Source organism: Echeneis naucrates, chromosome 5, assembly GCF_900963305.1.
Source record: "Echeneis naucrates chromosome 5, fEcheNa1.1, whole genome shotgun sequence".
Lineage (NCBI taxonomy): Eukaryota > Metazoa > Chordata > Actinopteri > Carangiformes > Echeneidae > Echeneis > Echeneis naucrates.
Genome location: NC_042515.1, coordinates 14809181 through 14821842, shown reverse-complemented (window position 1 = coordinate 14821842; position 12662 = coordinate 14809181). Strand labels below are relative to the sequence as shown.

General features: G+C 40.3%; 1 protein-coding gene across 1 annotated transcript; it reads right to left on the bottom strand.

Annotated features, from left to right (window-relative positions):
• Nucleotides 1-188: 188 nt before the first annotated feature.
• On the bottom strand, nt 189-6653 carry cyp27b1 (cytochrome P450, family 27, subfamily B, polypeptide 1). The gene is made up of 9 exons (XM_029502528.1): nt 6420-6653; nt 5307-5497; nt 4662-4852; nt 4258-4458; nt 3353-3516; nt 3105-3271; nt 2934-3015; nt 1771-1968; nt 189-1250 (listed from the first exon to the last, which is right to left on the bottom strand). Exons 1-9 carry the CDS (start codon nt 6651-6653, stop codon nt 1137-1139), a joined length of 1542 nt encoding a protein of 513 aa, XP_029358388.1. The 3' UTR covers nt 189-1136.
• Between the last annotated feature and the right edge of the window lie 6009 nt (nt 6654-12662).

Genomic DNA, 12662 nt, shown 5'->3' with positions numbered 1-12662 from the left:
ATATAGCACAAAAAAATCTAATTAATTTCATGGATATGAATAAAATCTTAATTCACTATCCCAAATAAAATCGGGCAACAAATAGGCACTGGTCCACTTTGAAACCATTTATTGATATTTACACAAACAGTTTCAAAATGTGTTAAAATAAATACAGAAGTTCACCATGTGTACAAAATGGTGGTACATCAATCATAAGATATAAAAAATAAAACCAATGACAGATACATTTGTGCTACACTGACAGATTTTGGCAGACATTTAACTTTTAGAAACATTACAGCCTGCGTGCAGAGTAGCCTACTTTTCAGATTTCAGTGGGATATTCCAATGCAGGAATGATTTAAAAACAGCTGCCATTTTTTTAAAGGATCCAGGCCCTAAAGGTTTTTCACTATAAACACCTTATAAAATATTCTTTGATCAATACAGTGAACATCAAGCCAACACAACTCAGTGGCTGAATAAGAGCTGGAGGTTTTAGAAACAGTATCTCCTTGTGCCATTCTGAGATTCTGCTACTGCTCTTGAGTATTTCCTGACACATTGTATATCTTGGACTTACAGAGGAAAATAACATGCCTCTTAATACATTGGAATGACATGTATAGAAATGTTCTGGTGGGTGGTATTTAGGGTATAGGAGAACACAGTTTATGATCCAACCAGATCCAAACAAAAATCTGCATTTAATATTGGTATACATCGTTCATGAAATGTAACATTGTCTGACTGACCTTTAAATATAAAATTTTCATGTTTTGGAAGGTTTTGGAGATCAATGCCTTGCTCGTGGTTCTGTGCAAATAAGTGCTTGATGATGATGATTTTCTAAAAACAAAAAAACAAAACCAAACAGTATTAAAATGGAGCTACACCACTCCCAGTGGAAAGCCTCAGTAGCAAGCCACCACTCCTCATCCTTCATACATTAGTTGTCCACATGTCCAGTGGCTGGAAGTTACAGGTACAGAGGGCTTTGGTCTCTGATGAGTTGAAGGTTGAAGGCCTGCTCTGACATGATCCACTGTCCGCAGCAGACTTGTGGTTCCTGTTGTCACTTCGCCTGCTACTGCTCTCTGCTGCTGAGAGACTCAAGTTCACATTGATGTAACTGATCAGATCTGGAGAGTGGGTCACCGTTCGATAAACTGGAGGTTAATGACATTTTCAGGAACTAGAAGCGTCCTTGTCATGGGCTTCACGGAAACCCCTTCTGGGTCTGGCTTCACATCAAACTCTATTAAGATCTAATAAGAGCAGAAACAAAGAAAACTGATTTACTAGATTAGTAACTGAAAAAAAGTGGTCATCACATGAAGTGTTGGTTAGTGACTTTAAACTGAATTTCCTGTTATCAAATAATCCAGCTCCTATATTTAGATGACTTAATGACTTAAATATTAAAGAAAGAACAAGAGAAGAAAGAAGAAAATGAATAGAAATACACAGGCTAAAGCTATCTTCAAAAATCAGTTCTAAAACACTGTGAATGTTAAACTTTTAAAATGTTAAAGTTAATTCGTAGACCATCTTTCACAGATAAATAAAATCAAAAAGTGCATTGCAATTCATATGTGAAATTTCTGATAAAATAAATAATGCAAAATTGAACTGTCACTGAATGTATTGTGGCTGCAGCTTTTTTTCACTAAAATGTCTGACTCAGTCTTGAATCAATACACATTTGCCTGCTCCTACTTTAAAAGATGCAAAATTTAGTCTATCAAACTCTTAATTAAAAGCGACAATCCAGTCCAGTCAACCTACCCTGGCAAGAGCAAGATAGAGCTCCAACTCAGCAATACGACGACCTATGCAGCTGCGTTTTCCAACCCCAAAAGGTACAGAGGCATATGGGTGATGAGTCTGATCCTTGTTCAGCCATCGCTGAGGATGGAATTCATCTGGATTTGGGAACACTGCTGGATCCCGTGATGTTGCAAAGTGGCATAATGTAATCAGAGTCTGGATGGAAAGATTTTATAATTAGATTAGTGTTCTACTGAAAAGGCGAATAATTAGCAAAAGTTTTATATTTAGCTCAAAATGAAGGCTTTTTCTATTGTGACCACATTGCACCGTAGAATTCAAATACTCAGCATGGGATATTCACAAAGTATTCAGACCTCTTCTCTTTTTTACATTTTGTTGTGTTACAACCTTGTGCTACATTTCCTTCCCCTATCACTCTAAACATGCGATCCCAATAATGATAAAGTAAAAACATTTTAGAAACAGTTGTTTATTAATAATGAAAAGCTGAAACATCAGTTGGGCTGGAGTCTGTCTGTAATAATGTCAGTTGATTGGACGTGATTTGGACGATACATTTCTATATGAGATGACATATAAGCGCAAATAACAAGCAACAAAGTTGAAGGAACTGTCTACAGAAAGCATTTTCAGTGAACAACAATCAGTGCTGTACTCCATCAATCTGGGCTTTATGGCCTTTCTGCCATAAATCTATGGCAAAAATAGAAAATTCTATTCAGTGAAAAACACGAGAAAGGGCTGAAAACCAAAAACCAAGATTGAACTGTTTGGTCACAGCTTTAAGGAAGTCAGGCACTGCTCATTACCAGACCGATACTATTCCAGCACTTAAATGTTATGATGGCAGCATTGTGCAGTGGGTGTGTTTTGTAGCACCAGGGAGAGGAAGACTGGTCAGGGTTGAGGGAAAGCTGTGTAGAGTCCTTAATAAAAACCTGGTCCAGAGCACTCTGGACTTCAGGCTACGCTGAACGTAAATCTCTGTGTATATATCTCTTGAGTGGTTTAGCCAGAGCTCTGACTTGAACTGCACAGACCAGAAAGTGTGCCATTATTATGGAGTATTGAGTATATATGGATGAGGAAAAATGCACTTCTGTCTGAGTCTGTATACTTATGCAATGCAATGAATTGTGTTCCCTCAACACACTTACATTTTTAGGGATGAGATAGCCTCCGACCTGGACATCTTTTTCTGTAATTACCCTTGCATTTGCAGGAATAACTGGGTAAAGCCTGAAAAATAAAAGCATGTTTCAAAATGAACATTAAAGACAAGGCAGCTTGTTTTTGTGGGAAAATGACCACGGCCTGTTGGTTTATACCTGAGCACTTCTTTGACTGTAGCTTTCAGAAGAGGCATGTGGGCTACATCTGCTGCTTCTGGCATCCTTCGGTCTTTCAGGACAGTCAACACCTCCTCACGGAGAGAGGCCTGCACCTCACGATGACGGGAGAGTTCATACAAGGACCAGGACATAGTGCTTGAGATCTGAAACATCACAGTATGGGCAATAGTTTGAGCAATCTGCTGCACAGAATCCCCTGATGAGGATAGAGGGACCATTATTACCGTGTCCACCCCTGCAAGAAGTAGCTCTGTGACGTTGCTGTAGACAGTCTTCATTGGGAGGCCCGTCTGGGATAGGAAGTAGGTGAGATAACGGCCTTCCACCTTCTCTCCTCGAGCAACTTTCTCTGCTTCAGCTGTCAGGCGCTGGTCGATGTAACATTTTGCTACATGCATAGAGATGGGCCATTAATACAGTGAAGCTAAGTGTGAATTAAAAAGGATAATGCACGAAATGAAATCTTAAGCATTACTGCGTGTATTTCCAAGAAGGATTGGATTAAGTCATCCTCAAAACATATTAAAGTAGATGTTTTCTCTTACACTAAAGCTTTTTATTGTACATTTTAAATAATAGAACTACTTTGTTTATTATAGCCACAATTTCATCATCAGCACTGAGATATAAGATCAAGACTTCACATTCGCTTCAGCGCAGATGAGCTTGTAGTGCGTGAGGGTTAAGGCTTTTAATCTCCTGCTTCCTGATCCAGTTTTGGCCGGTGTGATTATTTCAAACATGTTCAATTTGACGTCTCAGATCTGGATAAGTCTTAATGTGTTGTGGAAGCCAGCAACAGCCAATGAGAACTGAGGAGAATTCAACTGTGTGAAGTGTGGAAACACGTTCACTTATGTTCCATGTTATTTTTGTGCCCTGTTGCTGTAAAGTCCTTGTTTTTATGGTACGTCTTTGGTTTTGATATAAACTGGGGTTTCTCTGTAAACTCTTTCCTTTGTCTAATTCCTCTTTAGGTGGGTGGGTTTAACATAATATAATTTTCATTAGCAGTTTGTGGTCCCGAAATTACAACATTATAAATGCAACTATTGTTGCAAGTAGGCATACATTTTTTCTAGCATTTCTTTATACCAGCTCAAATGATGCAGTGGAAAACTTAACTTACCAAAGTCAAACATGTAGTCCCAGCACTGACAGAAGATTTTCCAGGGTTTAGGGAACAGCTGGTGTAACCAGCTCGGCATAGCCATTGTAAGAAGAGTCATCACAAACATTTTGTTGATTGACTGGATGAAACGCTCTGTTTCTTCAGGAACAGCCTGATCTAGGCAACCAATTCTGGATTCAAATAACACAGAGGAAATGCCTATCGAAGAGAAGGGGTAAATAATTGATAAATAAGTACTGCGTAATTTTTTTTTTCTTTTTTCAATTGAGTAATGTGCAAAATATCCTCTGCAATTACTAATGGGTGATGCTGATGTATGTATTTCTTCTATCATTCCACCCAGTAGTTTAAAGGGGATACATGCTATATGTTGTTGTTCTAAGGTGTACAGGAAGCCTTACCCTCCAGTCCAAAGCGATAGAACTCGCTTGTGATATCAGTGACAAGGCCATGCGGACTTCTGCTGAGGCGAAGTTTTGCAATGAGGTCACTGACCACACTGTTGAGGGTTTTATCATAGGCCTCTACTGCCTTTGGCCGCAGCATGTGCTTCCCCAGGAGACTTCTTACCGCCTGCCACTCCTCCCCCTCACTAGGAACACACACAAAGTCAAAATGAATACTGACAGACATCTGTGTATACAGCTGAATTATAGTGCTTTATGGTTTCAAGACGTTTTCTCCACGGCATTTCATTCACAATTACCAAAAAGCAAAAAGCTATTTAAATCTCACCTATAGGGCGAGGGGACATTGCTGTGCATGAAGCATATTGTGCTTTAGCACAATGTGATGCAGACAGAAAGTAAGGCGTCTATTATCTGTAAGGTCACATAGTCTGCCTGTTCTGCTGACATGGAACCTATCTTTGCTGTCTCATAACACTGTTATGTGATAGTGAGTCACCTTTAAATAAAGTACCTTTCCAGCTATGTTTCTTGGATTTGCCTGGACCAGAATTGTTTTATGCAAGAGACAGAAATGAGGACAAGACATGAAAAGTGGATGCAAGTGAGAATCCATGCAGATAATTATGTAATACTCACGATGTCAGGAGTCCATAGTGATGCCCCCTCTGCTTCCTGTAGTCCTTCCAGGAGGAAAGGTCGGAGCGCATGGGGTGCTGGCCCTCCTGCCTCAGTACCTGCTCGATGAGCTCTGGATCAGCCACATGAACGGTGAGAATGGGGCCAAAGCTAGCTTTCCACATAGGGCCGTACCGCTGCACACCTTCCAGCTGCGACATGAGACAGAGACTCGACTGTGTAAAAACCCTGCAGGCTATGAGATGACTGGCATCCTGTTTGAATCCACTCCCTCTTAGTTTGAAGCTAAGCACAGAGATTAAGGTGCCTGCAGACTCTAAACCACTAATGATCACATACATTTTTGTAAATTTTCAACTCGATAGACAGAGTTAGAGCAGCTAGATCAAGTCATCCAGTGTTTAACAAACCTAATGCACAATAGATAAAAGCGGTGCCAATGCATTTCATATTCCCACAGGTGACAAATCAAAGTAAAAGCCTAGAAAAATTTGTGCAGTAACATCATGAACACAGATGGCTCCACTTTGATGCCCTGCTTGGTGTGTTGATGTGATGTCAGGAATTTCAGTCATATTTTTGGGACAGACACCAATAAAGGTGGTCAGGCATTGTGGTCAAGAACAGTAGCCTACACATCAGAATGGCCGAGCGCTGGGACCTGGTTGCCCCTGGGGGGAAGAGTGTAGCAGGATATGAGTGCAAAATACTGTGTAATCACCTTTAAGGTGGTCTCTTCAGGAATGGCAGTAGACCCATCCATGGGGCACAAGTTAAGTGAATGATTTGATGAGAATAAAAAAGGTGTGAATGAAATGCCATGGCCTCTATCCACCAAACCCAAGTGAAATGGGAGAGTTTGGACCAAAGTGTCCATTCATCAAAGCACCAAATGAAGGAATACCTTTTGGCTTTCGGCTCAACAGCGAATGTCGATGAGTTTGGGTTAGGGTTAGGTTAAACGTTGGAAATAAACAATAGAAATAAAAATAACTTTTCTGCTCAATCCCGCTACGATGCAGTGAGAATAACACATGCAAATAAAAACAAACACATTTTAGAAATGTCGTTGTTTGGCTTCTCTCTGGCTGGATCCATGTTGCACCATCCTACCTGTAACTCGTGCAGTCTTGACAGTCCCCGTTTGGCGAACAAGTCCCAGGCGAAGCTGGCGAACGACGGTCCCGGCATGTGGTCCAGAGTCCGGACCGGCCGTGTCCTGGTGGCCTCCGGACCCGGAGCCGAACCCTCGGCCCATCTGTCCGCCCACTTGGCCAGGGGGAAGGCACTCCGGCCGGTCACTCTCTCTCTCAAAGCCTGCTGCAGCATCTTTCTCACAGAGATCATGGAGCGGTGGCCGGACGCGGCTCCTTTGGTCTCCAGGACTCATTTTGGTTTTTTTCCCCCGGCCTCTATTTATAACGAGCGACCTGGTCCTCGAACCTGCCGAGATAAAGCTGCAAATTTCCCCATTTTGGGCCAATCATGGGTGTAAATGCGGCGCAGGCCCCGCCCGGATGAGACTGAGAGGGCGTGAGCCGAGAGGAAGGTGTGTCCAATCAGAGGGCTGAGCTCGGACCATCCCAGAGACAGCACACGTGGAGTTGCTGGATAAATAATACATGACTTATCCCGTTACTGGCCAGCCTTATCTCCGCTTCCTTCAGGCACTTTGCTCTCTGATAGCCGGCAGGCTGACATATTTAGAGCGATCACGCACTTGTGGTCATGTTGTCTCGCGGTCTTCAAGGCCAATGCTATTATAGATCCCATTAGATAAAAGAGCTGGAGTTAAATTCCACCTTAAAAAAGGCCAATCGATACCAAGCAGAAAGGGTTGATCCATGTGTAAAATGTCATCATGCTTTGCTCACCAAGCACCATGAGCAGACTGAAATACAGCCTTAGAAGGTCAACATCCCACAGAACGATGGGACACGTTTTAAGTGTGAACTGGAAAAAGAGGCAGGGGACCTGTCTGTCCCAGGCCTGGTGCTGCTTTGTTTGCCCAGCCATAACCCGTTATTTTGCTGACTTGGTGGGTTTCCTAGCAGGAGAGTATATAATGACCTGATTTTGTCCAAAGTACTGTGTGTGTACACAAAATCCCCAGAGCCGCACTCAGAATCTGCTCTGACATTTGATCCAACATTTTGTGCCTTAACTTGAAAAATTAAATCAGTCAGCCTCAGAGATGCCCAGATGACCGATAGGCAATCCTCAGCGATGACGATGGCTGATGGAGCCTCTAAACTCACAGCCGGATGAGAGCGTTATATCTCTTTATGTATTTTTCAAATCCACAGTAATTTAGTGAAACATCCTGCTTACAGTATGCACATCTCATTTTAACGAGGGTCCTTCAAAAATTGTATTTTACCAATTATTGGGAGATGAATGATTAAAAAAAAAAAGATTGAAACACCTTGGGGTAATTATCAACCAGGAGCAATATTTCACCATTGGTACAAACTGCATACTAAAAACAATGTGAAGAGTTATTTAGAAAAATGCATTTCACAGAAGTCCTTTCCATTACAACATCACATTTCCTGTCAGTCTGCTGCCAGGGTAAAGAGAGACTGAAATGTTACATGACATTTTGATATTTAGAATCTAGTTGCTGTTGTGGCTGTTCAGTGAAGAACAATCAAATCTTCTGTTTTGATCTCTATTTTCTGGGCCATTCTCAGTTGTCAGTACTCTGATTTATTTGGCTGTGGTGAATCTGATCTAAGAAGAATTTAACATTCCAAGGTGTTTTGAGCTTCTGGCCTATTGGTGGAGGAAATTTTTATTCACCCAAATGTCTGCATACAACTGGAAAAGTCAGAAAAACAAGGTCCACTTTGAAGACTTGCAGATGCAAGAAATTTACACACCTAACAACAAGAACAACAACAACAGCAACAACAGAATCTGCAGCAGTTAACAAGAATCAAATAGATGCCAGGCCTTGACAACAGCCCTCGTTATAGATTCTAGGGGAAAAATCATAGAGCTTTTTATATATTCAGCACCTGTTTGACCTTACTATTTACAATACTTGACCTGAGCATGTGATTCTCTTCTAGAGGTCGCAAAACAATCTATGATGCTTGCTAATGAGGATGAAAGTGCAGCATAGAGCAAAGATCAAGACTTGTACACAAGACTCCCCGAGTGGACGATGCTTAGCTAACTTCAAGATAAACAGTGACCTCTGAAATTTACATGAACACATAAACAACTTTTAAATAAGGTGACCTTGTTTTAAAAGTTTGTCTTACTCAACATACTGAAAAAAAGCCAAACGCAAGATTTTGTGTCGGACTGCTGATAAGGTGTATTTTCTCAAGCCACATGCCCGTCTGCAAATGAAAATTTCAAAAAATACCAAAAAGCCCTTAACCTTATTTCCTGCTCCAAGCCTTTCCAGGAAAGATGTGCATATCTCCTGGATTTTCCTTGGCATGAAGGCACAGATGTTCTTCTTTGGTTTCTTTTTCAACAGGCTGGTCACTAAGGACCACACAAGAAGCACAAATTAAATTCCCAAGGGCCCAAATTGAGAGATTTTAATTATGCAATCCCACGTTAGAAATGGAGAGTTAATAAGCTTTTGATTATGAAAAAAATGATAAGAAATTCTATAAGATAATGGCTTCTTTGTGCTGCTGTGTGGTATGAACAAATGTGGCCCAGTTATAGATCATGCTGTAGAGCATTGCAGGGATAGCCCGAGAGGTATTTCCCTTTACTGTATTGGCCCAGTGCCCGGAAGGGGCAGACGCTCAGTCTAGTGTGTTAAAGTTCATGGCTACAGTCTGCCTGTCTGGGTGGTATCTCTGTCTTTCTCTCTTGCACTTGCACATATTTATGCACATTTCCACGCACAAATTACGAATATGTTCGCAGAACTTTGGACCCTAATGTACATATGCATTTACATAATACATACATAATTGACATAATGCATTCTCTAGCCCCTTATCTTATGGTCAACCATTACAACAAACCACCTACCACTAAGCCTAATCTAATCATAACTCTAAATATAAGTTGTAACACTCAGACATTTAAACTTGTGTTGTTTAGCATTTTATCACGTGCCTGGGGGTGGCCGTGTTCTCTGTTTTCCCTCACTCAACAGTCCAATCAGAGCATTAAGGCAGTCTGTAATCACTCAAGCAATAACCAGCATTTCAGTGAAGCTCTAATGAGACTGTCTTAGAGTCTTCTATTCATTTACACATGCGTTTTCTATTATGTTGCTCTTTATGGCAATTGCATACAAGTTCAGGATAGCGTGTCTGACCACAAACTGCTATCTGCAGGGCAATAAATTGATGAGCTGAGGTGTGCACATCCCCTTAACTAACATGAACAAGCCCACATGGTCATATAACCAACAGCTGCTCGTGAACATACAGCATATGATGATGACAAAAATACAACAGTGAAATTACTGAGTAAATATTTTATTGACATAGATGCAGATGTATGCATATATGATTAAGCCAGTGCTGTGAAAAAATATTGCCATGCCATAAATTTGCGTTTAAGGTTTGGTGAAGGGCATCTGTTAAATTAAGAACACATCTGGACACCAGATGTGTCCGATCCACTATGGTGACGCCATACATGTGATAGATCTCTTTGTTCCTGGTCTGTATGCGGCCACCAGCTGTATGGAATGAGTGATTGCACAGAAAATAGTTTTCAATGAGTTTTCATAACAAACTATAGTTATATAGTAAAGCTGCAGTTATATCCGTGACATCAAATGAGACCTGATGGATGTGCGTTTTGCCAATGCACCACTGCTGGGTCATGTAGGACAAGTTGTAATGCTTTAATTAGAACCTGATTACATTCTTCATCTCGACTGGGTTTCTGACCTCTTATTAAAGAGATGCTGGATTTGCAATTCTCTGGAGTTTGATTTTACTGGGGAGTCTGCTTTTACAGAGGATCTTTATTGACATGTTGCCATTGGTTTTGGAGAAATGTCACCTTGAACCAAAGTGTTTAATAGACAGATGAACGGATGGGTGTCACCACCTTTATGCCAAAATTAAAGCTCAAGATATATTTTTTTAAAAGGTCAAATAAAAGACATCCAGAGCATAAATTGCTCCTGAGCTTCAAACCTTTTGTTATACAAGGAACAAAGATTACATTAACCTGCAGTCGGCATGCAGCAGTAAAGGCATGATGAACATTTAGGACTGCATCATGATGGCCATCTAATGCAAGCTGACTAAAATAATGAAGCAGTTGTGATGTCATGAGGAGCAGGTGTAAAATGTTAGAGAGAGCCGTAGCTGCGCTCCGGCTAGGCGCTTCGGCCTAATTACTGGTGTCATATGGCAAAGTTTGTTTTGAAAATTGTCAGCGGCTCAAATACCTTTCTATGAATCATGCACATATTTCAATAAAAAGAACTGCATTGTTTCCTTACTGTGTGCTGCTTGTCATTAAAATTTGACGAAAGGTTAGTCTTTTGACTTTCACAGTTTGCTTCACTGAATGAAACGGAAACAGGTACCAGGCTAGTATGTAGCATGAAACCTGAGTCAGAGATACCATCGCCTTTGGACTTCCTTGCATAAACGTGATTGATTTTACCCCTGAAAGTTTGTTTGACATGAAAGCAGACAAATCAATAAACACCAGGGTAAAACCAAAGCCTGAAGCAAATGGCTTCCTTTTCCATTTATAAACCTTGTATTATTGTCTAATTTTTATATTCCCATTTTTGAACACACACCTTCCCAAATGAATAAATTGTGCTACTTATTTATGTAAATCATTGCCAATGTTGCAAATGTTACTTGAAGAGATGAATCTGTTTGAAACAGTAAATTGACTGGGTGAGACTCTTCAGCTGTAACTGATCCTGAGAAGTCGTTGTAGCCCGAGGTGAGCCGGCAGGTTGAACAGATTTTTTTAGTTAGAGAAAAGTTATAGCAGGACGGGGGTACAGGATGTTCTGCATGAAGTGCACAGATTTTTTTTTTTTTTTTTGATTTTTTTATTTTATTTTCCTTACAAACATTATGGGGTGAACCGAGGACAATTGGGAGAAGATTCATACAAAGTGTTTCTTTGTGTTTTCGGTTATTCTTTGTTGTGTTGAAGGGCCTGAAAAAATTAGAGTTGGAACCTCAAGCCAGGCAAAGTTTCTCATCGGTCCAGATGTGAAATTGCTGAAGCAAAAAAAAACAAAAAAAACAACAGGATTTGATGTTGAAATCAAGCCTGCGGGGTTGCAGAGTCACTCTGATGTGGTTGTGTAGGATTTCAGCAGGGTTGTTAATGTTGTGGGAACATACGAAGCAGGATTTTATGTGGCGGTACAACAGCTTAGTCTGGTTTGGTGGCAGGAAGGCATCATGGTGGAGACCTGAATCTCAGTATTAAGAAAAAAAAAAAAAAAAAGTAAGGCAGAGTCAGGTGAGGACTTGGCACAAGTATTAGTATTGTGTGATGTGATTATGAATGTAAGAAAAATAGTGAAAACCTCAGTGGAGACGGTCCAGATACCTTCTCTGTGATAAATGCTCAGTTGGACACCCACCATGATGTCACAAAAGCCACATCCATCTTTATTCAGTCTTTTTGACTGAAAACAGGGAAACAGCATGAACTCAACATCCGGGTTGGAGACATGAGGATGTTCCCCTTCATGGGCGGATGAGGTTACCTAAGTTAGCTAGCTGTTTATCTCATGTTTCCAGTATCTACTAAAATCAGCTAAGCACCTTCTGCCTGTAGTTTTTTTACTTTCCACCAACTGAGCTTTTCATCTGATTCTGAACAAGAAAGAAAATTATTCCTCCCAATAGCAATATGAAAGAATGAAGAAATCGAAAAACATTGAAAACCTTCTGCTGTTCAGTTTCTTTCAGTATGAAGCAAATGCAAATTTTCTTTGCTGATTTTGTAAAATGCTAACTTTCTCTATTCCCTTGTAATGCATTCAATAAAATTTTTGTTCAATGGTCTGATGATACTGAGATGCTCCCTTATGCAGTTAGACCTCATGGCTTTGCTGCCACATGGTAATAATGATAAGGGAACATCAGCTGACAGATTTGATCTTATAGACTGTTTTTTTGGTCAGTTGGACATTCACAATGATGTCACGTCTATTTTTATTTTGTTTCAGGATGATGGTTCACTCAATAGGAGAAGCAATACATATTTTTATATCAATTAGTGGAGCAGAAATTGACTAAAAAAAAACAAACAGCATGGACAGTGATTTGGTATTTTTGAATTTGTAAAAATGTTTCAGAAAATTATTTTTTACTGCCAAAAATGAAGGAATGCACATAACCTTAGCGTATAACAAAAATGAAATGTTAAAAT

What these genes read in the sequence shown, in the direction of transcription:
- cyp27b1 (XM_029502528.1), bottom strand. Translation starts at nt 6,653, where the DNA reads ATGATCTCTGTGAGAAAGATGCTGCAGCAGGCTTTGAGAGAGAGAGTG. An exon ending in ACAGTCAAAGAAGTGCTCAG is followed by an intron (nt 3,016 to 3,104) that starts GTATAAACCAAC and finishes TTTATTTTTCAG; the next exon opens with GCTTTACCCAGTTATTCCTG. An exon ending in GCTATCTCATCCCTAAAAAT is followed by an intron (nt 1,969 to 2,933) that starts GTAAGTGTGTTG and finishes CTTTCCATCCAG; the next exon opens with ACTCTGATTACATTATGCCA.